The sequence below is a fragment of the Rhinopithecus roxellana genome, chromosome 2, assembly GCF_007565055.1.
Source record: "Rhinopithecus roxellana isolate Shanxi Qingling chromosome 2, ASM756505v1, whole genome shotgun sequence".
NCBI classification, from domain to species: domain Eukaryota; kingdom Metazoa; phylum Chordata; class Mammalia; order Primates; family Cercopithecidae; genus Rhinopithecus; species Rhinopithecus roxellana.
Genome location: NC_044550.1, coordinates 314,785 through 338,476, shown reverse-complemented (window position 1 = coordinate 338,476; position 23,692 = coordinate 314,785). Strand labels below are relative to the sequence as shown.

Genomic DNA, 23,692 nt, shown 5'->3' with positions numbered 1-23,692 from the left:
GTGGCGGGATCTCAGCTCACTGCAAGCTCCGCTTCATGGGTTCACGCCATTCTCCTGCCTCAGCCTCCTGAGTAGCTGGGACTACAGGTGCCCGCCACCATGCCCGGCTAATTTTTTGTATTTTTAGTAGAGACGGGGTTATAACGTGTCAGCCAGGATGGTTTTGATCTCCCGACTTTGTGATTCACTTGCCTCGGCCTCCCAAAGTGCTGGGATTACAGGCATGAGCCACCGTGTCTGGCCAACAAATTTTTAAAAATTGAAATCATATCAAGTATCTTTTCTGACCCCAATGGAATAAAACTAGAAATCAATAACAGAAGTAATGCTGGAAACTGTACAAATTCATGAAAATTAACATGCTTCTGAACAATCAATGGGTCTATGAAGAAATTTAAAAGGAAATCTAAAAATTCCTTGTGACAAATGAAAATGTAAGCACAACATACCAAAACCTATGTGATACAGCAAAAACAGTTCTAATGGGGAAGTTTATAGGAATAAACTCCTCCATCAAAAAATAGAAATATTTCAAATAAACAATCTAACCATGCACCTCAAAGAAATAGAAGAGCAAGAACAAACCAAACCTAAAATTAGTAGAAAGGAAGAAATAATAAAGATCAGAGCAGAAATAAATTGAGACTAAAAGAAATAGAGAAGAACAAAAGTTGTTTTTTAAAAAAATAAGCAAAATCAAAAAACATTACATAGACTAATTAAGGAAAAAGAGAGAAGGCCCAAATAAATAAAATCAGAGAAAAAAAAGAAGACATTACAATTTATACCACAAAAATATAAAGAATCATTAGAGACCATTATGAACTACATGACAACAAATTAGAAAAACTAGGGGAAAAAAAGATAAATTCCTAACTACATATAACCTACCAGGATTGAACTATGCAGAAATATGAAACCTGTAAGACCAAGAGTGAGTAGTAAGACTGAACCAGTAACAAATCCTCCCACACACACACATGCACAAAAAAAAAAAAAAAAAAAAAAAAAAAACCAGGACCTAACAGATTCACTGTTGAATTCTACCAAACATTTAAAGAAGAGCTAATACCATTTCTATCCAAACTATTCTATAGAATTAAAGAGGAGGGAATACTTCTATTAGGCCAGCATTATCCTGATAGCCAAACCAGACAAGGATACAACAAAAAAAGATCTGATACCTCTGATGAACATAGATGCAAAAAAATCCTCAAGAAAATACAAGCAAACTAAATTCAACACATTAGAAAGATCTCACATGATCAAGTAAGATTCATCCCAGGGATGCAAGGATGGTTTAAACATACACAAATCAATAAACACAATACATCAGATTAACAGAATCAAGAAAAACCATATAATCATTTCAACAGGTGCTGAATAAAGCATTCACTAAAATTCAACATCCCTTCATAATAAAAACTCTCAAAAAACTAGGTATACAAGGAACATTCTTCAAAACAATAAAGGCCATATATGTTGCAAAACCCCATCTCTACAAAAAATACAAAAATTAGCTGGGCGTTGGTGGCTCACACCTGTAGTCCCAGCTACTCGGAAGGCTGAGGTGGGACACGTATGTCAAACCCACAGCTAATAAGAGGAAAACTGAAAACCCGTCCTCAAAGATCTGGAAGAAGAGAAAGATGCCCACTTTCACCACTTTTATTCAACACAGTACTAGAAGTCCTAGCCAGAGCAATTAAGCAAGAAAGAAGTGGCATCCAAATTGGAGAGGAAGAAGCCAAATTATCCTTGTTCACAGGCAACATGATATTGTATTTAGAAAAATCTAAAGAATACCAAAAACTATTAGAACTGATAAATTCAGTACAGTTACAGGATACAAAATCAACATACAAAAATCAGTAGCATTTCTATACACCAATAGCTAACAATTCGAAAAAGAAATCAAGAAAACAATCCTATTTACAATAGCTACAAAAAATTAAATACCCAGGAATAAATTTAACCAAAGTGAAGGATCTCTGTAATGAAAACATAAAACACTGATGAAAGAAATGAAAGAAGACAAAAATAAATGGAAAGATTCCCCATGATCATGTATTGAAAGAGCTAATACTGTTAAATATCTATGGTACCCAAAGCAATCTACAGATTCAATGCAAGCCCTATTAAAATACCAATAAAATTCTTCACAGAAATAAAAAAAAAAAACTATTCTAAAATTCATATGTATCACAAAATACTCCTAATAGCCAAAGCAACCCTGAGAAAAAAAGCTGAAGGCATCACATTACCTGACTTAAAAATATACTTCAGGCCGGGCACGGTGGTTTATGAGGTCAGGAGATTGAGACCATCCTGGCCAACACAGTGAAACCCCGTCTCTACTAAAAATACAAAAATTAGCTGGGTGTGGTGGCAGGCACCTATAGTTCCAGCTATTCAGGAGGCTGAGGCAGGAGAATGGGATGAACCTGGGAGGTGGAGCTTGCAAGATCATGCCACTGCACTCCAGCCTGGGTGACAGAGCAAGACTCCATGTCAAAAAAAAAAAAATGCTACAAAGCCATATGAACCAGAACAACATGGTACCGGCATGAAAACAGGCACCTACACAGACCAATAGAACAGAATAGAGAACCCAGAAATAAAATCACACGTTTACAGTCATTTTTGACAATGGTGCCAAGAACATACATTGGAGAAAGGACAGCCTCTTCAATAACTGGTGCTGAGAAAACTGGATATCCATATGCAGAAGAATGAAACTAGATTCCATACCTCTCACTATGTATAAAAACCAAACTGAAATGGATGAAACAAATTAAGACCTGAAACTATTATATAAAACTACTAGAAGAAAAACACTGGGGAAGTGCTTCAGGACACTGGTCTGAGCAAAGATCTTTTGGGTAAGTCCTCAAAAGCACAGGCAGCAACAGCAAGAATAGATAAATATGATTACATAAAGCTAAAAAGCTTCTGCACAGGAGTGGGAATAATCAACAGAGTAAAGACACAACCTACAGAATGGGAGGAGATTACTTGCAAACTATCTATCCAATAAAAGGTTAACCAGAATGTATAAAGAACTCAAACAATTCAAGAGTAAAAAACAAAAAAAAAAATGTGATTTAGAAATGGGCAAAGGATCTAAATAGACATTTCTCAAAAGAAAACATATAAATAGCCAACAGGTATTCGAAAGAATACTCAATATCACTAATAATGAGGGAAACGAAAATCAAAACCACAGTGAGACACCATCTCATCCTTGTTAAAATGGCTGTTATCTAAAAGACAAAAAATAACAGACACTGGCAGGAATGCAGAGAAAGGGAAATGCTCACACCCTTTGGTGGGAATGTAAATTATTGCCAGTATAGAAAACACTGTGGAGATTCCTCAAAAAACTAAAAATAGATCTACTATATGATCCAGCAATCCCACTACTGCGTATATAACCCAAAATTTGAAAGGAAATCAGTATGTCAAAGAGACATCTGCATTACCATGTTTGTTACAGCACTGTTCACAATAACCATGATATAGATTCAACCTCAGTATCCATCAACAGATGAATGAATAAGGAAAATGTGGTCTATAAACATGAGGGAATATTATTCAGTCATGAAAATAGAATGAAATCTTACCATTTGCAGCAACATGGATGCAACTGGAGGTCACGATGTTAACTGAAATAAGCCAGGCACAGAAAGACAAATATTGCATGTTCTCATTCATATGTGGGAGCTAAGAAAGTTGGTAGAGAATAGAAGGATAGTTACCAGAGGCTGGGCAAATACTACGAAGAGAGGGATAAAAAGAGGTTGGTTAATTGATACAAAAATACAGTTAGATAGAAGGAGTAAGCTCTAGTGTTTGATAGCACAATAGGGTGGCTATAGTTAATAATTTATTGCATGTTTAAAAATAGCTAGAAGATTTGGAATGTAACCAACAAAAAGAAATGATAGATGTTTTTGATATCTTAATTACCCGGATTTAATCATTATGCACTGTATGCTTGTATCAAAATATCACAAGCACCCCATAATATGTGCAACTATGTACCAATAAAAAAGTATTCAAAAATAAAAAGCCTATTAATGAAAGAAAAAAATTAGTCTTCTGAAAAAAAGAATTCTACAGAGAAGGATACCCAAAGGGTATGAAGTCCATCCCTCTCTCAGTGTTTTACAAAGGGGCCTGTCTTAGTCTAGTCAAGTTGCTATAACAAAATGCCAAACACTAGGTAATTTACAGCAGAAATTTATTTTTTACAGTTCTGGAGGCTGGGAAATCCAAGATCAAGGCACTGGTGGTGTCTGGCGAGGGCCTACTTTCTCACAGATTGTGCCTTCTTGCTGTGTCCTCACATGGTAGTGAAGGCAAGGCACCTCTCTGCGTTCTCTTTTATAAGGAAACTAATACCACTCATGAGGGTTCTTCCCTCATGATATAATCACCTCCCAAAGACCTCACCTCCTAATACCATCACCTTGGGGGTTAGGTTTCAACACATAAATTTTAAGAGGGAAACAAACAGTCAAACCATAGCAGTGCCCACTGGCATCTTGGGCAGGATAAAGAGGAATTGTTCTATGCAATGCAAGGCATTAAGCATACCTGGTTCCTGGCTACTGATTACCAACAGAGACCTCCAGCCTCACTTGAGACCCACTGCAAATGACAAGAGAACTGCACTGGTCACTACTGAATTGCACACTGGCAGCAAAACAAAACTCAGTGCAACGTCTTTGCAGATATGTGGAACTCAGGGCGATGTCTTTGCAGATATGTGGTCAAAGAAGTTACCTGCCACATCACAACATTCCTTTTTATTTGGCTACTGAGCAGCCTTAGTCCAATTTGTTGCCCATCTCTAGCAGCTGGGCATAACACAGATTAATGGTCAAGTTCAGGTCCCACTATTTTGTGGTAATGAGCAACTATTTTCTCTAAACATTAATTCCTTCACGTGAAAAATGGATAATAATGGTAATTCTAATTACTGAGAGCTTATTATGTGCTAAGCGCTATTCTATGTTTTCCATTAATTCATTTAATCCTCACAACAACTCCATGAGGTAGGCACTATTTCTATTCTCATTTTGAAAAGGAAGAAAATCAGACACAGACAGGTTAAGAAACTTGCCCAAGGTCAAACAGCTAGTAAATAGCAGAACCAGGAGGACCCTGGTGGTGGCAATTAAACTAGTTAGTGCATAGCAAATGTTGGTGTGGGATCTCATAACGGGTCTGGTACACTGCACACAATTAATACAGGTTAGTTATTATTAGGTCGAAACCTTAGTATTAATATCAACTTCTGTGGATTAATCTTAGTTAAAACTTGATTTTCTTACCTCTGAGGCAAATAAGCCCAAACACTTTTTCTCTCTGATTCAACATCAAATTATGACTCAAGTTCCTCCTAACACTTCAGGAAGGTTTTCCACTCTGTTACTGTGATTTTTGCAAGTCTGGTCTCATAAGGACTGGTACGTTTTTTTCTGTAAAGGGCTAGATAATATGTTAGGCACTGTAGGCCATCCAGTCTCTGTCATGTATTCTTCCATTTTTAAATTTTTCAACCCTTTTAAAATGTAAAAACCATTTTAGCCCATGGGCCATAGTTTGCCAACCCCTGCTCTCTGGGATTATTGATAAGAGTACCATATAAAACATCAAGAGACTCTCACACGGAGCAGATGGAACTATCAGAATTTGGTAATTGCCTCATTACACTGTCATTGATCCCCACCCATCACAATAAAGTTGCCAGAGAATTTCATTAAAGTGGTAAATGACTACAACAATGAAGAAGCATCTGAAAAGTTTTCAGGGGAGGGAAGGTTGGTAGGTGGGTACGCAAATCCAGAAATGCCTATGCAGAAGTAAGTCTTCCAAAGCATTGGTAATGAAGGGGAAAAGGAAACTATCTCAGAAAAATTACAGTGTTTTAGAAGCAGCACAAGGTTTCATTCATGCAACAAATCTTTAGAAATATGTATTAAGTATCTCTATGTTCAGGCACTTTCTCAGTAATGGAATTATACAATTTTAGAGTTCAAAGTGACCTTAGAAATTATCTGATCCAATCTCCTTATTTCACGGATGAGAATTCTGAGGCCTCAAAGTTAGTTAAAATAATTTGGCAATTTCTGTGCAAAATTAAATGTAGTGGAGTTTGTTTTTAACCCCTCAAATGTAGCACTTATGTAGATTATTAAATGTTTGTTCAATAGAGGTTATTAATGGAAAGCTCCTACTCTCTTTACCACCTTTAAACCACCTGTTTAATCTGGCAAAACAACACATTTTACTTGCTTTATCAATTTACTTAAAATCCTTTTTTTGTTTGTTTGGTTTTTTTTTTTTTTGCTGTGTCTCACAAACTTTTGGTGTGCCTAAGTGGCCTAACAATCACCAATCATTAAATGAACCAGTCTCTGATCCACTTTTAGCACCTCCTTCTCCCTGCAGGCTCCTAGCCCCTCCACTCACTCCCGCTACCTCTCCTCAGACACTCTTCTCTAGTTCTGTTGCTGCCACTGTCACTGTCACTGCTGTCTCAGCCCATCTTTCTGCTTCAGTCCTTCCCACCTCAATACCTCCAGATTTAGACTATCTACATTTTCTTTCTTAAGACCCGGCTCAGGTCTTACCATCCTCAGGTTCTGAACACTGAAACAAATCCTACTTGGCTACTACTAAAGCTCCAGTGTTAGGCTAGTTCCTCAGCCCCAAATCTACCTTCTTTCTCCCAAGTCTTACTTACCATTGTTTACTATTATTTGTCTATTTCCTCTGATGTTCCCTTCAAACTGTTCCTCGCTCTTGCCTAAATATGCCCCAATGTTTGAGCCTTTGCTAAAACCTCTCTCTCCTTGAAAAACACCTTTTCGTCCATCCCAACCTTTAGAAACTTCATTCTTCCTTAATACCATCTGCTCCTTGCCCCTGCTTTCTTCTCCATTTCTGCAGCACTTGGCTCTACTTTCTTATGCAGGAATCGAATCTGACCTTCTATTACATTATCTGAGTGTATGACCTAATGCTTCTATTGAAAGCAATCTATCCATTCTGCAAGTACAATAAGAAATAGTTTTAAGTTAAAACACCAAATTTATTGCATAATATTGAACTATATGCACACACATAGAAAATAAACATTTCATATAACTGTATATATATTTTTAATCCTGTATTTATAAAGACTGAAAAACTACCAATTTAGCAATTGGAATAAGTTTTAAAAACAAAAAAAGCAAAAATCTACAATCCTTCATCAAGATTTGATGCTTTATCACAGTTCATAAATACTTCATTTTATATAAATAAGTCTTTTCTCTAGTTATCAGGAATTTAAAATTAGACTTACATGGATTCTTTAATCATGTAGAATTTTCTTACTCCATGATGAGGAAGGTTGAGCGTGTCATTATTTTTAAAATACATATATTTGATTTAAACACAATCCCCCCTAAAATCCCACTGTAAACAAACATTTCGAATGTGATAAAGTTTCATAATAAAGAACGTCCTTAAATCTTAGCAATTAGGGAAGAGGAAAAAAATCTGAGTAAAAATTTTGCAATTTAAATAAAAATTGAAAAAAAGGCTGCATGCATCCACTAGGAGAGGAGAGGAAGGGATCACTGAGTCAAGTAACAAAGAATGGGATAAAATAAAGAAGAAACGAAAGGAAAATCAGGGAGGAAGCAGGGTATGAAAAGGAGAAAATAAGGGAAGGGAGCAAGGAGAAAATGGTAGAGGACATAAGGTGATAGAAAAGGGGAAAGTAAATTTATTATTTCTACTTTTCTTGGACAATATAGAGACTCAAAATAGTTAATGCAATTTGCTCCAAAAGCAAGAGCGGAAGGGGTGATGGGTCTATCAATTAACCTAATTGTCAAAGGGAAAAGGATGAGCAAGAAAACAAAATTAGGCTCAGCTACAATGAATGCTAAGCTGCTCTGCACATCTTTTAAAAGGTCTAGGAAATAGGCACAGCCATGGGAAAGTTGCTATTCCCTCAAAAACTTTTTAAAAGCAAGATATGTTTATATAGGCTCCCATAAATTCTTAGGAGTGCTGCCAAAATAATGGACCCAGACTCAGCTTTTTGGAATTGGGAGATTCTGAAGTAGTCCTTTCCTCCTTTGGGTTAAAGGAGGGCTGCAACAAGCCAGAGGCATTCCCAAGTGTACAGAGGAAGGTGATGTTCTTGCATGCGCAGATAAGAAAGGACGGATCAGTCTAAATCATTCTCATAGAGGAATGAGAAGTTAAGAGAAGGACAAGGAGGCATTATGAGAAAAGATCAGGGCTGAGAGAGACATTTGGGAAATGAAAGTTTAAAAACCCACTGCCATTTCATCCAGCAGAGTGCAACACATTCACAAGTGCAAGGAATACTGGGTAGTTTGGTTTAAACAAAAGAAAAACAAAAACATCTCCCATACAAGGGCCAATTTTTTACCCCATCCCCAACCCCTAATTTTTCAAAAAGGTTGTTTACTGCTATACAATCCCAGAAACACATCAACCAGGCTCAGGATTTTAAAGTCCCAATCCACTTAGACAATAAAAAAATAGAAATCACTCCCCATGATTTTCTGTATAGGTCTCAATGTGGACATTGAGGAAGGAAGGGAAATATTGGACAAGCTGAGGAGCCTCAGGCCAAACTAAACCCTTCATAGTTGTCAAGGGCCTGGGTCAGCCGGGCACTCAGAATCTCTTTGCTGCTGTACTTGGGGAGGTCAAGAAGGTTGTAGCAAGTGTGGGCCACTGGCAAGTACTCCTCCCCGCTGGCTGTGGACTGGATGACAATCTGCAGGCTGGCCATGCCGTAGATGGGAATCCGATCGCTGCCTGTCAGGAACACTGGGGAGAACGAGAAATGGCATTAGGAGCTAAGCAAATGGAAAATGGATCTCAGAGGTCCTTCTAGCAACAGGAGAGGAAGGCATGACACCCTGTGGCTTGCATGAGAAGTACAATTACATTTATGTGCCAATATGCATCCTGTGGAATGATGCTTAGATGCACTTAAGAAAAAAAAAGGCCTCAATCAAATGTACGCCCTCACAAATTTTAGGAGATTTCCCAAAATCAAAGAGGGAAGGAATTGTTGTCATAGGAAAAGAGCAGCTGATCTCAGGGGGAAACCAGGCAGAAGACTGAAGTCTCTGACCTCAGGGTCTCCTCTCACCTGAAGTGCCTGATGCCTGTACCACCTTGTCTATGGAATTCCATTTAGGATCTATTTGCTCTCCTTTCCATGTCTCCATTTTTCTTAAACCAGAAGAGCTGACCCAAACATTATGTTAGACATTGCACTCCTGTGACATGCACTGTGACGTGGCAAAAGAGAGAGAGGGAGATAGAGAAAGACAGCCAGCTGACTTTCCTTGTTTTCTAGTGCTGAACAACATTCTCATAGTTGAATTGCTGGAAATTACTATAAGAAAATCATTGCTTAAGAAGCATTTTCAAATAACCTGCCATTCCCTGAGGCTATGATACATAAACTTTCTTGCCAAAAATCTCCAGAGTTAACAAACATTTCCATAAGTCTAATGAATAGAAAGTGCCATTTTCTAGGGAAATCCCAGGACCATGAGCAGGCGTCTCTCAAATGTCACAGCCTTATAAGCTCACTGGGCAAACCTTAACCTGTCCTTCAGCTCTTCCACTACTGCTTCTCAATAGCCAGTGCGCCCAGGCAGAGGAGAAGGGGTCCTCCTTTCTAAGAGTTCTTGTGTAAGATCTCCACTTCCTCTCATCCTTGCTCCAATGTGAGCAACAGAACCTGGGGGTAAGTCCTACATTAATACTAATATATGCCTAGTCTTATAAAGCAAAATAGACTGCCTATCAAACCCCATGCTTTGGTTTTACATGACTAAAATTCCATAGTATGCACTAGCTAATTTCTGACACTGATTATACACAGACACAAACTGAGAGATATTTCAACTATTTTTAAAAGGCTAAATTTGTTCATGTAAATTAGAATTCATTCTCCTTTCCAAAGATATTACTACCCTTCTCAAACATCATTCAGCCAGCCACCAAAGTCTACATATTGTATGATTCAATTTCCATGAAATGTCCAGAATAGGCAAATCCATAGAGACATAAAGACTGGTGGGGGAGTTGAGAAGAAATGGAGAATGACTGCTAATAGGTATAGGGTTTCTTTTTTGAGGCTATGAACATATTCTACAATTGACTGTGTGATAGTTTCACAACCGTGTGTATATACTAAAAAACCACTGAAGTACACACTTTAAATGAGTATGGTATACAGATTATAATCTCAGTAAAGCTGCTATAAATCACACCTTCCCAGTTGCATCTGGATACTTTGTAATATATTTTAAAGACTAGAGAGATAAGAGAGGTTAATCCAAACAATTTGACTTCATAAATGTAATACTTGAATAACTTATATATAAAATAATTTGTATTTTTAGAATAATTTAAAAATCAGGCTGGGCGTGGTGGCTCACACCTGTAATCCCAGCATTTTGGGAGGCCAAAACAGGCAGATCACTTGAGGTCAGAAGTTCAAGACCAGGACCAGTCTGGGCAACATGATGAAACCCCATCTCTACTAAAAATACAAAAATCTGCCGGGCATGGTGCCAGGTGCTTGTAGTCCTAGCTACTTGGGAGGCTGAGGCATGAGAATCACTTGAACCTAGGAGGTGGAGGTTGCAGTAAACTGAGATCACACCACTGCACTCCAGCCTGGGCAACAGAGTAAGACTCTGTCTCAAAAAAAAAAAAAAAGAAAGAAAGAAAGAAAAGAAAAATCAGTGAGATGCTTCTTTTCTTCCTTTCATGCAACCCCTCTTGTTAGGCAACAGATCTGGATTAACAACCTATATTGTGCCTGAGATATCATTAAGACAAAAAGCATACATATAGTGAATTACAATTACCTGATCTTTACCATTTAAATGAGTTAAGCCTCAGCCATGGAGCCTATCATCCTATACTGTATGTAAGACTAAAATGTAGACAAATACCATATTGAGATTACTGATACTTACAGAGAAACTTCTTCTTCTTTTCCAGTGGAAACTCATGAAATGTTTCCCAAAATAGTTTTACAGTGGGATGTGTGGCCGAGTAATCTCCCTTGTAGATGGCAGTCTGTCCAAAAAAGACAAAAAGAAAAAAATGTATCTTAGAATAATATTTTAGTGGACATTATATATCATTTGCATTTGAGGCTAAGAAATAAGTGCTCAGATACAGGACACCTCTAAATCTAACTCAACCACAGTATGCTTGGAACGAGACCAGGGTCTGGGAACACCTCCCCAAGCTGCTGCTGCTTCGCCGAAGTTAAAGGAGTTAAAGGATCTTTTGTGCTTACCTCTTGCAGTTCTTCCCAGTTGTAGTTGCTGTTCCCCACCATCATAGCCCTCAGTTCTGAAGGCTGGAAGAGCTCAAGTACTTTGCCACCACACACCTTTAGGAAGCCACTAGAGAAGGCTGTGTACCATTCATGAACTGAGATTTGGAAGACATAATTGACATAAGCATCCACAAATTCCTGCCTGCCGGAACACAAAAGAAATCAAATACATTTAGCTCAAACTCTTGTAAAGCTTATGAAGTTACTCTTCTACACTGAGATTGGGAGTGATAAAAAATGGAATTTCATCAAATTTTCACATCAGGAGGCATCCTAAAGCATCATATAGGTTACCAGCTCTCCTCTCCTCCCTCTCTATCCCCAGCCCTAACATTCCACCAAGTGCCTCAGATGATCCAAGGCAGTAAAAGACAGGTAGGAAGGGGAGCAGGCCAGGTAAGTAGAACTAAACTACTGGCTTTACCTGAGGTATTCCAGTTTTCATGTTAAAAGTCCTGCTTAAAATTTAGTGTGGAAAATATAATAAGACTTTTTCTGCTTAAAATAAAAAGTCTGAGATAACAGTTCTAGGCCACTTTCCGTATCCTCAGAAACAAATAAAGCTAAACCACTTGACATTTGTATCCTCACCTATTTTAAAAGGTTAATTTTATAACTCCTTGTTTATAAAACCTTTACATCTGGAAAGAACCATCTCAAATAATGGCTCCATCTCACTAATAATCAGGCAAATGCAAATGAAGACGAGTGAATTGTCATTTGCACTCATCAGACGGGCATAAGGTTAAAAATGAGATTGTATCAATATGGTGAAGGTGTGGGGAAAATGGAAACCTCATAGGCAGCTGGTAGGAAGATAAACTGAAATCATGGGAGTCACATATCACAACCATGCAAATATATGAAGATCAACCAAATGAGAAGAGCAAAGGCTATTTTTTCAGAGCTGCTATAGCAAGAGAGTCTGCCACTGTCACTTGTGCTGTGGAAGAGACTCAAAGTCAAGCAGAGGAGTGGAAAAGCTTTACAGTGGAAAGAGGGAAGGCTTCAAGTGCACTCTGATTGGAGGCTGCTAGCCTGGGGAAGCTGCAGGTGGGCTATAACTAGAAGTGGGGCATCCTATGTGACTGGTTAAGGGTGCATATTTGGCTTTCTCTGGTTGGTTCTAAATTGGAAGTAGGAACAAAAATTAAGGAAGTTGTTGGTTATTAATCACATCCTGGCCTATTTGGGCCCACCGTTACAAAAGTTATCGAGAGAGATGGCCATCAGGCTCCCTGTAAGTCTGACTTATAGCAGGCTGGCTTCCTGGGCTGCTTATTGCAGATAAAAGGTTGGTTTCCTGGGCAGGTTGCTACAGACTGTGGGTCTCAGGTCCATTTTTATATATGGCCTGGCCATTGTCCGTAGGTATATTCAGTCTCTCACAAGTGGAAATATAAACTGTGAACCCAGACATAAACATTTTGGGGGGAAATTCTGTGAATACCTGGAGAAGTTAAAAATGTAAATACCCTTGATCATGCTACTGTGCTAGCGGGCAGGTAATGCAGAGATGCTAACATATGTGCACAGGAAGATGACTGCAGGGAAGTTTACTGCAGCATTTTCTTGTAATATAGAGAATTTAGAGAAACAAAACTAAATATCCATTAATATGAACACGGACAAGGAAAAGATGGTAGAGTCATATGATGGAAACCATAAAGCAGAGCACTTTAATGGAATTAACTAGATCTATACTTAGCAAAATGAATAGAATCTCAGGAACAATGCTGAGTGAAAATCAAGTATTTGCATGTTCAGTAAAATATAATAACAGCATTTATGTAAGTTGTGTTTTAACACTTAAATCAATGCTACTTATAAAAGGTAGTAGGTCTGTCACTTAGAGCTTGTGACTCTTGGGCAAGTTATTTAATTTCTCTATGCCTCTGTGTCCTCATTTGTAAAATGGGGAAAGTAAGAGTAGATAACTCATGGGACTGCTTTAGGATTACATGAGTGAATACATGTAAGAGTGCTTAAACCAAGGCTGGTGTATAACAACTGCTTTGTAAGTATTAGCTAGTATTATCATATTGTTTATGGATATGAGATTTTGCTTATGAGTATGAAATTATACATATGCATATGTAAGATGTTTAAGTGTTCATTTTTAAAAACAAAGACATTAATGTAAAAAGATCTTTGTCTAGCCAGGTGCAGTGGCTCATGCCTATAATCCTAGCACTTTGGGAGGCTGAGGCAGGCAGATGGCTTGAGCCCAGAATTCAAGAGCAGCCTGGGCAACATGGCAAGACCCAGTCTCCATAAAAAATCAGCCAGGCCTGGTGGTATATGCCTGTAGTCCCAGCTGCTCAGAAGGCTGAGTGGGAGGATCGCCTGAGCCCAGGAGGTCAAGGCTGCAGTGAGCCATGATCACACCACTGTACTTCAGCCTAGGTGACAAAGCGAGACTCTGTCTCCAAAAAAGAAAATCTGTTTTAATATACATGTTTATTATAAAAACATTTAAAAAAATCAAATTCATAAGAGTTTTGTCTGTGTAAGAAAGAAGGGTGGGAAGAGGGGAATGGAATTAAGGGTACATACAAAAAGAAGTTGAGCGGTATCAGTAATTTTTTTCTTTTATTAAAAATCTGAAGTAAATACCTGTTGACTGTGGATCATATATGCAAATGTTTGTCACATTATTCTATGTAGTTTTTGTATTCTAGATTTAAAACAATTTTAAAACTTCACATCATGAAGATAGTTATTTACTACTTATCCATCACTGTAATTTAATACTTTATAAAGCTACATTTGAATTATTGGGTTTCCTCCAAGCAGATACTTTTTACATGTTCACCATTCATACCAATAACTAACCAAAAAATGGTGTGATACAGTGGATAAGTGAGGCAGACAGGGGTTCAAATCCAGGCTCTGCCATGTTCTGTATCTAACTAGTAAGCCTTTCTTTTCCCATTTTTAAAATGGTATAAGTTGCAATCTTTAAAATAAAGCCACTAACGTAAAAAGATTATTGTACATGTTAATCATTGATACTGAAAGTTTCTCACACTGTATATAACACCTCACTTCTCTGAAACCCATTACACTAAACTAATGACATTTTTCTGATACAATTACCCAAGAGAAATGCCATCACAACAATTTTTATTACAGACTGTGATGGTTAATTTTATAGGTCAACTTGGCTAGGCTATGGCATCCAGTTGTTTGGTCAAACACAAGTCTGGATGTTGTTAAGATATTTTTTTAGTCGGGGTTAATATTTAAATTCATAGACTTTGATTAAAGCAGGTTACCCTCCATAATGTAGGTAGGCCATATCCAATCAGTTGAAGGCCTTAAGAGAAAAAGACTTGAGGTCCTCCAAAGAGGAAAGAATTCTGCCTACACACTGTCTTTGGACTCAAGACTTCAATATTAACTCTTGCCAGAATTTCTAGCCTGACAGCCTATCCTACAGATTTCGGGCTTGACAACCTCCATAATCACATGAACCAACTCTTTAAAATAAATCCGTCCCTGCCCCTGTCCCCCTTGGCCCCACACCCTATCAGTTCTGTTTCTCTGGAGAACACTGACACACAGATTTTGGTACTAAGAAGTACGGTACTGCAACAGCAAATACCTAAAAATGTAGATGTGCCTTTGGAATTAGGAAATAGGTAGAGCCTGGAAGACTTTTGAGGAGCTTGACAGAAAAAAATCTAGATTTCACTTAAGAGACTATTGGTAGAAATAGCTCAACAGTCTCAGGAAGCAACCTGAGACTCTCACCATCTAGATGCCCAATCTTGAATCTTCTAGCTAGTAGCCTCCGGTATTCCTTTCTAGCAACACTGCTAAACAGACTAAAGCCACTATGGAAGGAAAACAATGTGGCAGCTTCTTATGAAGTTAAGCATACATTTACTGTATGACCTAGCAATCCCACTGCTCAGTATCTACCCAAGAGAAATAAAAATCTCATAGAGAAACCTGTAGATGAATGATCACAGCATTATTCACAATTACGAAAAACTGGAAACAACACAAATGGGAATACTACCCAATAATAAAAAGTAAAATAAAAAATAATAAAAAATACATTTACCAATATATACAACAACATGAATGAATCTCAAATGCACTCTGCTAGTGAAAAAAGCCAGGCTCAAAAGGCTACATTCATAAGATTCAATTTACCTGACATTCTGGATAGAACAGAAGTATTGAGACAGAGAACAGCTCAGTGCTCACCAGCGCTGGATGTTGGGGAAGGGCACAAGGGGCCTTTAGGAGGTGATTTACTGTTCTATATCTTGATTACTACAGTGCTTACATTACTGTATTTGCTTGTGAAAGCACCCCCAAAAGCGCAAATTTTACTGTTATGTAAATGATACCTCAATAAGCCAGACTTTTTAAAAAACAGTCTAGTTTAACACTAGTTTAAGTTTTAAGATCTGTTGAGACAGGAAAATAAAAATCTTGAAAGATGAGCATGCCCTAAATATTTTAAGCAGGTTAAGTTAGTCAAGTGAATTTAACCAAAAATTGGGATTTTTTTTTTTTTTAAGTCTGTCACAACTTCCATACTATAGGGGTCAAAAGGCCTATTTTCTGCCCCTGAATCTGCCAATTAAGTGATACATGCAGTAAGACGATTTCACCGTATTTGCTTCTAAGTTTACTATCTGTAAAATGAGAAACATCCTTCCTAACCTCAAGGTAGCTGTAGCCATCAAGAGAGATGATATATGGGAGGGGGGCAGAAGGTAGAGAAGAAGACAGTGAGCCACTAAGAAGATGGTGAGCAGAGTAAAGAATAGGGTTGGGGGGAAGGTGGGGAAGAAGACCACGGGGGAAGGTAGGGAAGAAGACCATGGGGGAAGGTGGAGAAGAAGAAGGTGGGAAAGAAGACAGGAAGAAGAAGGTGGGGGAAGGTGGGGAAGAAGATAGAGCATGGGGAAGCAGACGGTGGGGCTGGGTGGGCGGGTGGGGAAGCAGACGGTGGGGCTGGGTGGGCGGGTGGGGAAGCAGACGGTGGGGCTGGGTGGGCGGGTGGGGAAGCAGACGGTGGGGCTGGGTGGATGGGTAAGGTGGGGCTGGGTGGGCGGGTGGGGAAGAAGACGGTGGGGCTGGGTGGATGGGTGGGTGGGGAAGAAGACGGTGGGGCTGGGTGGATGGGTGAGGTGGGGTTGGGTGGGTGGGTGGGTGGGAAGAGGATGGGGCTAGGGGGAGGGGAAGAAGAGGGTGAGAAAGATGGGGAAGAAGAGGGTGAGGAAGATGGGGAAGAAGAGGGTGAGAAAGATGGGGAAGAAGAGAGGAGAGTGAGGAAAAAGGGCGTGGGTGGGGGGAAGGTGAGGAAGAAGGCAGTGAGTGGGGAAGAAGAGGATGAGGAGGGTGGGGAAGAAGAGGGTGAGGAGGGTGGGGAAGAAGAGGGTGAGGAGGGTGGGGAAGAAGATGGTGAGGAGGGTGAGGAGGGTGGGGAAAAGGACAGTGCGGGGAGGGGAGAAGGTGAGGAAGAAGGCAGTGAGTGGGGAAGAAGGGGGGAAGAAGATGGGCAGAAGGTGGGGCATAACAGTGCGGGAGAGGGGCAGGAGGGAGGGAGAAGATGGTGGCAAGGAAAGGTGTGAAAAACAGATAATGGGGAAGGCAGGAAAGCAGATGGTGTTGGGGGAAGACCGGGAAGACGAATGTGAGCAGGGTGGGATAGATGGCACATGCTTTAACCAAGATAAGAGGGGGCTTTGGCCCTGGGCCCCATGCTTTAGAAAGACTTGCTTTTGTTCAGCCCTCCTCAAGCTTTAGTACTTCCCATAGACCAAAGATTCTGTAGAACCTTCTAGAACACACACCAGGACACTGGGAGCTCTGAGATTTCCTACCCAAATGACTCCAAAACTGCTTCCAGGGGTGTCCTGCTGAGAGACGACCTTGCCACCAGGGTATGTGTCGCCAGGTGTGTGGGATGGCCAAGGGGGTGTTGGGTGGACACACAGGTACAGAGCTTGGATATGCAAGCTGCCCTATCCACACACATGCACCCCAGGTCCCCAAAAGGGTAGAATGGAGCCAGCTTGCCCGTTCCTCCACTGCCTGGAGAGGAATGTGGAGGAATCTAAGAGGTGATCAAATGCCAGCTATGGAGAGAGATGCAGAGGTAAGCGAAGACATATGTACTAGCATTTGTAGAAGGGCCTGGATGGGGGTGAGGAGCACACGGAAAACGGGCTGAGGCCATCTAAGCAGTTCCTGAAGAAGTACTTCGAGCAGCCACTGACACTCCCAGCCCAGCTCTACAGGGGGTGGGTACATGGGTGGGCTGGGAACAGGGTGTCTGTCCAACAGGCTGGTGTTGAGGGCCCAGGAGACGTCAGGGTAGCAACAGGAGGAATCTGGTGCAGTATGAGCGCACGGCCGTCAGCTGATAGTGGGGAGCCAGTCAAGTGCCGCAAAAGCAGGGGGCGGGGCCGCGGCCGACGTCATTCCCGCGGCCGCGCGTCACCGCCACTTGCCGCATCCGCAAGATCTCTCTGGACCAGCTCGGGTGCAGGGCCTCTGCGGGATCCCTCCTAGACCTCTGCGGCTTCTTCCCGAACATGGCCGACTCGGAAAACCAGGGGCCTGCGGAGCCTAGCCAGGCGGCGGCAGCGGCGGAGGCAGCGGCGGAGGAGGTAATGGCGGAAGGCGGTGCGCAGGGTGGAGACTGTGACAGCGCGGCTGGTGACCCTGACAGCGCGGCTGGTCAGATGGCTGAGGAGCCCCAGACCCCTGCAGAGAATGCCCCAAAGCCGAAAAATGACTTTATCGAGAGCCTGCCTAATTCGGTGAAATGCCGAGTCCTGGCCCTCAAAAAGCTGCAGAAGCGATGCGATAAGATAGAAGCCAAATTTGATAAGGAATTTCAGGCTCTGGAAAAAAAGTATAATGACATCTATAAGCCCCTACTCGCCAAGATCCAAGAGCTCACCGGCGAGATGGAGGGGTGTGCATGGACCTTGGAGGGGGAGGAGGAGGAGGAAGAGGAGTACGAGGATGACGAGGAGGAGGGGGAAGAGGAGGAGGAGGAGGAGGCTGCAGCAGAGGCTGCCGCGGGGGCCAAACATGACGATGCCCACGCCGAGATGCCTGATGACGCCAAGAAGTAAGGGGGGCAGAGATGGATGAAGAGAAAGCCCACGAAGAAAACAGTTTGGTTTTGTTTTTCCCAGAATATTGGTGGACTTAAAAAAAAGGCTCAGGTTTTTGACCAAAACACAATGTGAATTTATTCTGACATTCCTAAAATAGATTAAATTGAAGCAATTAGATCCTGGCCAGCTCGATTCAAATTTTTCATTTTGAACATAATAAATATATCAAAAGGTGTTAAAGAAAACCGAATTAAACCCAAAATTATGTTTTCATGGTCTCTTCTATGAGGATTAAGGTTTACAAAGGGTGTTAATAGATGCGAAGTAAAGAACGTCACTTTGAAACCCATTCATCACACAGCATACGCTACACATGGAACACCCAGGCCATGACTGAACACGTTTTCAGTGCTTAATTCTTAAATTTCTTTACTCATGACATTTCGCTGTGCAGAGAAGGAAGACCCCAAGAAAAACGTCATCTTTGAGACTTTGCTTTTGTAACGCAGACATCAGCTTTACACTTTACTGGAGATTGATGGCACTGAGGAAGACTGCAATGGAGATCATGACACTACTGTTAATAAGGCCAGGAAAACTGCCATTTCAAGTTCTGAAAAATGTCTGAGTATTTGAATTTAGAGAACAACATGGTTCCAAGAAGGAGGGTGTAAAACCTGTAAAATACTGTCAACATATGTATTCATTAGTTACAATCTCATGTTTGTGTTTTCTTAGTAGTGTCTATTTACAAAGACATAAAAAATACCCCAAATATGTTTAAGTATTAAATCACTTTACCTAATGTTTTAGAAATATTAATTTACTTGAAGAGATGTAGAATGTAGCAAATTCTGTAAAGCATGTGTATCCAGTGTTATGTATTTTGATCCTTGTGACGTCTTTCTGTCATGTAGCTTTTAGGGTGTAGCTGTGAAAATCATCAGAACTCTTCACTGAAGCTAATGTTTGGAAAAACTATATACTTGAAGAACCAATCCAAGTGTGTGCCCCTACCCCCAGCTCAGAAGTAGAAAGGATTTAAGTTTGCTTGTATTAGCTGTGCCTTCATTATTTTGCTATGTAAATGTGACATATTAATTATAAAATGGTGCATAATCAAATTTTACTGCTTGAGGACAGACGCATACAGTAAGGATTTTTAGGAAGAATATATTTAATGTAAAGACTCTTGGCTTCTGTGTGGGTTTTGAATTATGTGTGAGCTAGTGATCTATAAAGAAACATAAGCTTAAAGTTGTTTACCACTGTGGTGTTAATAAAACAGTATTTTCAAAAAAAATATACACAAAAGACTCGGTACTCTGACTGCCTGTATTCAAATCCCAGCTCTGCTTCCTATTAGTAATGTACCTTAGGCAACTCAGCTAATACTCTCAGTGCTCAATTTCTCCTCATCTACAAAAGGGAATAGGAATAGTCCCTCCCTCATGAGTTACTATGAAGAGCAAATGGATTAATACATATAACGCCTATAGAATAGCATCCAAACCATGGTAAGCGCCAAATAATTCTTAGTTATTATTATTACATGAAAGATAAAGACAGTGATTGGAAATTCAATCCTTCTCTCCTGTTACAAAATGGGAGAAATGGACATCACTACATCAATGCCTTCCTATGTTTATGATTCCTTATTATGAGAGAAGAATGTGGCCTTTAATTCAGAAACACGGGAAATTAAATAAACTATCTTGTTTTGGTTTCCTCAACATAATATCAGGTTTTTATTATCTCCCAGAAAGGATAAAAGACTTCAATATAACATTAAAAATATACAAAAAAGGCTGTTTCAACTTTGTTTGCTTCATTCTGAATGAAGCAGAAAGTTTTTTTAAAAATCTGGAATCCAAAAAAATTAAAAAATCAGATGCCATTTGCTTCATTTTCCCTGCAGGGTTAAAATTACAAAGAAGCAAAATTAAATTGCTTTATCCTAGGGAATGGAAGGCAGCACTGACCTGTTGCTAATAACAACAGATTGTTGAGTACAAACAACCTTAAGGTAATGTTAATCTTCCTTATGCTCAGGCCACCCAAAAGAGAAAATCAGAATAGTATATTACATACGAAGTTCTGATTATCTTAATCATATGATTATCTTAATAGAGAAAAAATCTAATAAAATTTAATATTCATTTCTTATATCCAGGAATGAGATTATCATTTTACTATTTTTCTGGGTACAATAAAAAGCAAAAATGATTGAAACACAGCTAAGAGGTGTAAGTACAGGGAAATGTTTGTTACATATAGAAAACCCAAGAGAATCAACTGAAAATTCAATTTAATAAGTTTGATGAATTGACCAGTTATCAGATAAATACACAAAAACCAATAACCATTTATAGGCACTAATAATGATCAAAATATATGGGAAAGGCTAAAACCTCTAATAAGAAGTGTGTATAACCTATGTAAAAATAAAAAACAAATAAATGTAACATAAGTCTTTGGATGTAAGATTGAATATCACAAAAATGTCAGTTCTTCCCAAATTAACTTTTATCACAATTCTAATCAAAACTCAAACTGGATCTGAAACCTAATATAATTACCATAATGCTCACCTTAAGAACAGCTAAGAAAACCTTTAGCAATTTGGAAACAGTTTAGATTTTTACCTCTGACTACAGACTAATTGAAGAAAATATACTAAATATTTATCAATTACATCAATTACTGGACAGGGAATGGCTCGGATAAGAGTGATATAAGACCAAAAGAAGTAACAGACATGACAACACAAAAATTAAGAAATCACAGAGTTAAAGACACACTTTCCATTTTCAAAAGCAAAAACAGAATAAAACCTACAATAGATACAGATGGCAAAGGGTTAGTAGTCTTAAACATAATGAAGAGTTCCTATGAATCATATGAAAATTAAGTCTTACTAGAGAAATACATAAAGGACATCAGCAGAGTCTCTAAAAAGAAGAAAGACTGCAAACCCCGACTGAGGCAGAAAGAACACACCTAGTACTGCGTGTTCCTGAACCTGCAGCACTAGGTGAGCTGGGGCTCTGGCAGAGTCTAGAGACAAGTGTTCCTAGCTCTGTGCTCTGGCCAGCAATCCTTTTGTTTATGATAACACTTTAGCTATGGGGTTTTCTAGCTACCAGCTAGAAACCAACCATTGTTGGCCACTTCTCTAAGGATACAGGGATGTCTGTGATGTCAAGCGATTTCTGCCATTTTCTAACTGGGCTAATCTTTATACTCTTTCCTGGACTGCTTATTTGATAGCTTCTCTGGCAACCCTAAAACCTGCATCTAGCAGGATACCCTTGCTTCAAGGTAGGTCAAACACTATCATTCATAAACCATTTTTAACCTATTATAGGCCAAAATTAGTCAACAAAGCACAAATTAACTGGCAGAAAGAAAGAAAGGCAGCATGCAATACACAACCAACTCTCTATTACACAGAAAACTGGCATGCCAAGGCTTACTGTGAAAAATGGCATGGCAGCTCTCTCTACCTGAGAATGTACACTCAGTGCATACACATAGACACATTAACACATACACACACACATACACACATTTTTTTATTAAGGTGAAATTCACATAACAAAATTAACCATTTTAAAGGGAACAATTCAGTGGCATTTGTACATTCACAATGCTGTGCAACCACCACCTTCTAGTTAATTCATTTTTTAAACAAAATATTTTAGAGGTAAACAGCAGTAAAACAGATCAGTACTGTGTAGAGTATGTAAAGTAGCCTATGTGTGAAAGAAATGCAACATTTTATAAGTGAGATTAAATATCTTTTTAGTTTTTTCTTTTTTGTTTTTTAAAGAATACATACCATTTTTCTAAGAACTGGGTGAAATGGTGATAATGACATATAAGGGAGTATAATTCATTAGCAAAATAAATTTATCAAAAATACCTATCAACAAATTCAAATGTTATACATTTTAATTCCATTTCACCCCTGAGACCTTATCATTAAAAAGCAATTTTAAAGGCACAAAATCCTTTATACACAAAAGATACTTGATATAGTCTTATTAAAAATGGTGGTGGGGGGAAGACAAAAAAGAGGAATAAAAAAGAACATACAAACAAGTCAAATATTCAACAGTGAAGAAACAGAAAAATACACATTCACATAGCAGACCATGCAGTCATTATTAAGGGTGTTCATGAGGACTTTGTAATAGCATTTTAAATATAAGCACTGTCTTCACCTAAGTTTAAAAATTCAGACACTCCATTTCATATGTATATAGTTCTGTTTTCAGCTCTTCCAATTTTGCTTTTTAAAAACATTACCTAGTTGGCCTGAAATGAAAAACAGCAAAGTCTTCAAAGTCATTTTTCTTCCTAGGCGGAAAGGAGGATGGGAACTCTCGAGCCCCAGCCTTAGCCCCTGAGAGGTCAGATGCTGATGCCCATGGAGTGCAGTCTGACTCAAACCACCTGGCTTTGAATCCTGGCTCTGGTTTAGAATCCTGGACTTCTAGCTGTGCAACCCTGAACAAGAGACTTACGCCTATCTGTGCCTCAGTTTCCTCATCAGTAAATGGGGAGGCTTACATATAAAATATTTCAAATAGTGTCTGACGCATGGTAAGCACTCAAGAAGTGTTACTGGCATTTTAATTCTGCTGTTCCTGTAATAGTCCAATGCAAATACAATGCAGATCGTAAAGACTGCATCCCTCAGAAACTATCCTGAAAGATCAACTGAAGTCTGCCAGCAGTCCTGAAGTAGATCTTAAGGAGCAAGAAGTGTTTGTTATGCATGAGTTTTATTCTCAGGTTCTCACTATAGAATCTAGATGCCCTCTGAAGCACTTACCTTAAGTTTGGCATTTCTCACTATGTGATCCTTTTACTCTACTCTCCGCCCCCTACTGCCCCCCCAGCCCCAAGTGTGTGTCATCTGTCTTTTTTAATATGGGGAAAATAGGAAGACAGCAATTGCATTTAATCTGATTGCATCAAATTGAGGTAAACATTAGGGAATCTAGAACGGTGTGTGGGTTTTTCACTAATGGTAATAACACCATGTTATAGACCATGAGAAATGCTTAACCATGAGTAGTCATGTGATATAGTATTATCCAGATGTGACTACCAGCTGGTGGCAAGATTTGTCTATGATGCAGCCACCAGTAATCAGCCACAGATGTTCTTT

At 39.3% G+C, this 23,692-nt stretch overlaps 2 protein-coding genes across 2 annotated transcripts in view; one reads left to right on the top strand and one right to left on the bottom strand.

Moving 5' to 3' along the window:
• Nucleotides 1–7,078: 7,078 nt before the first annotated feature.
• The window catches only part of HERC3 (HECT and RLD domain containing E3 ubiquitin protein ligase 3), a 121,989-nt gene continuing 105,375 nt past the window's right edge, over nucleotides 7,079–23,692 (bottom strand). Inside the window, exons 24-26 of the mRNA XM_010356900.2 lie at nucleotides 11,375–11,558; nucleotides 11,046–11,148; nucleotides 7,079–8,868 (exon numbers count right to left, since the gene is read on the bottom strand). Coding sequence (XP_010355202.2) covers nucleotides 8,660–8,868; nucleotides 11,046–11,148; nucleotides 11,375–11,558 — 496 coding nt within the window. The 3' untranslated portion in view covers nucleotides 7,079–8,659. The remainder of the gene's footprint in view (nucleotides 8,869–11,045; nucleotides 11,149–11,374; nucleotides 11,559–23,692) is intronic.
• NAP1L5 (nucleosome assembly protein 1 like 5) lies at nucleotides 17,840–19,814 on the top strand. Its single transcript, XM_010356897.1, has one exon. The coding sequence runs from the start codon at nucleotides 17,980–17,982 to the stop codon at nucleotides 18,526–18,528; it is 549 nt and encodes a 182-aa protein (XP_010355199.1). The 5' UTR covers nucleotides 17,840–17,979; the 3' UTR covers nucleotides 18,529–19,814.

Bases quoted from the DNA above. Each gene is read 5' to 3' on its own strand.
- NAP1L5 (XM_010356897.1), top strand. From the start codon at position 17,980: ATGGCCGACTCGGAAAACCAGGGGCCTGCGGAGCCTAGCCAGGCGGCG.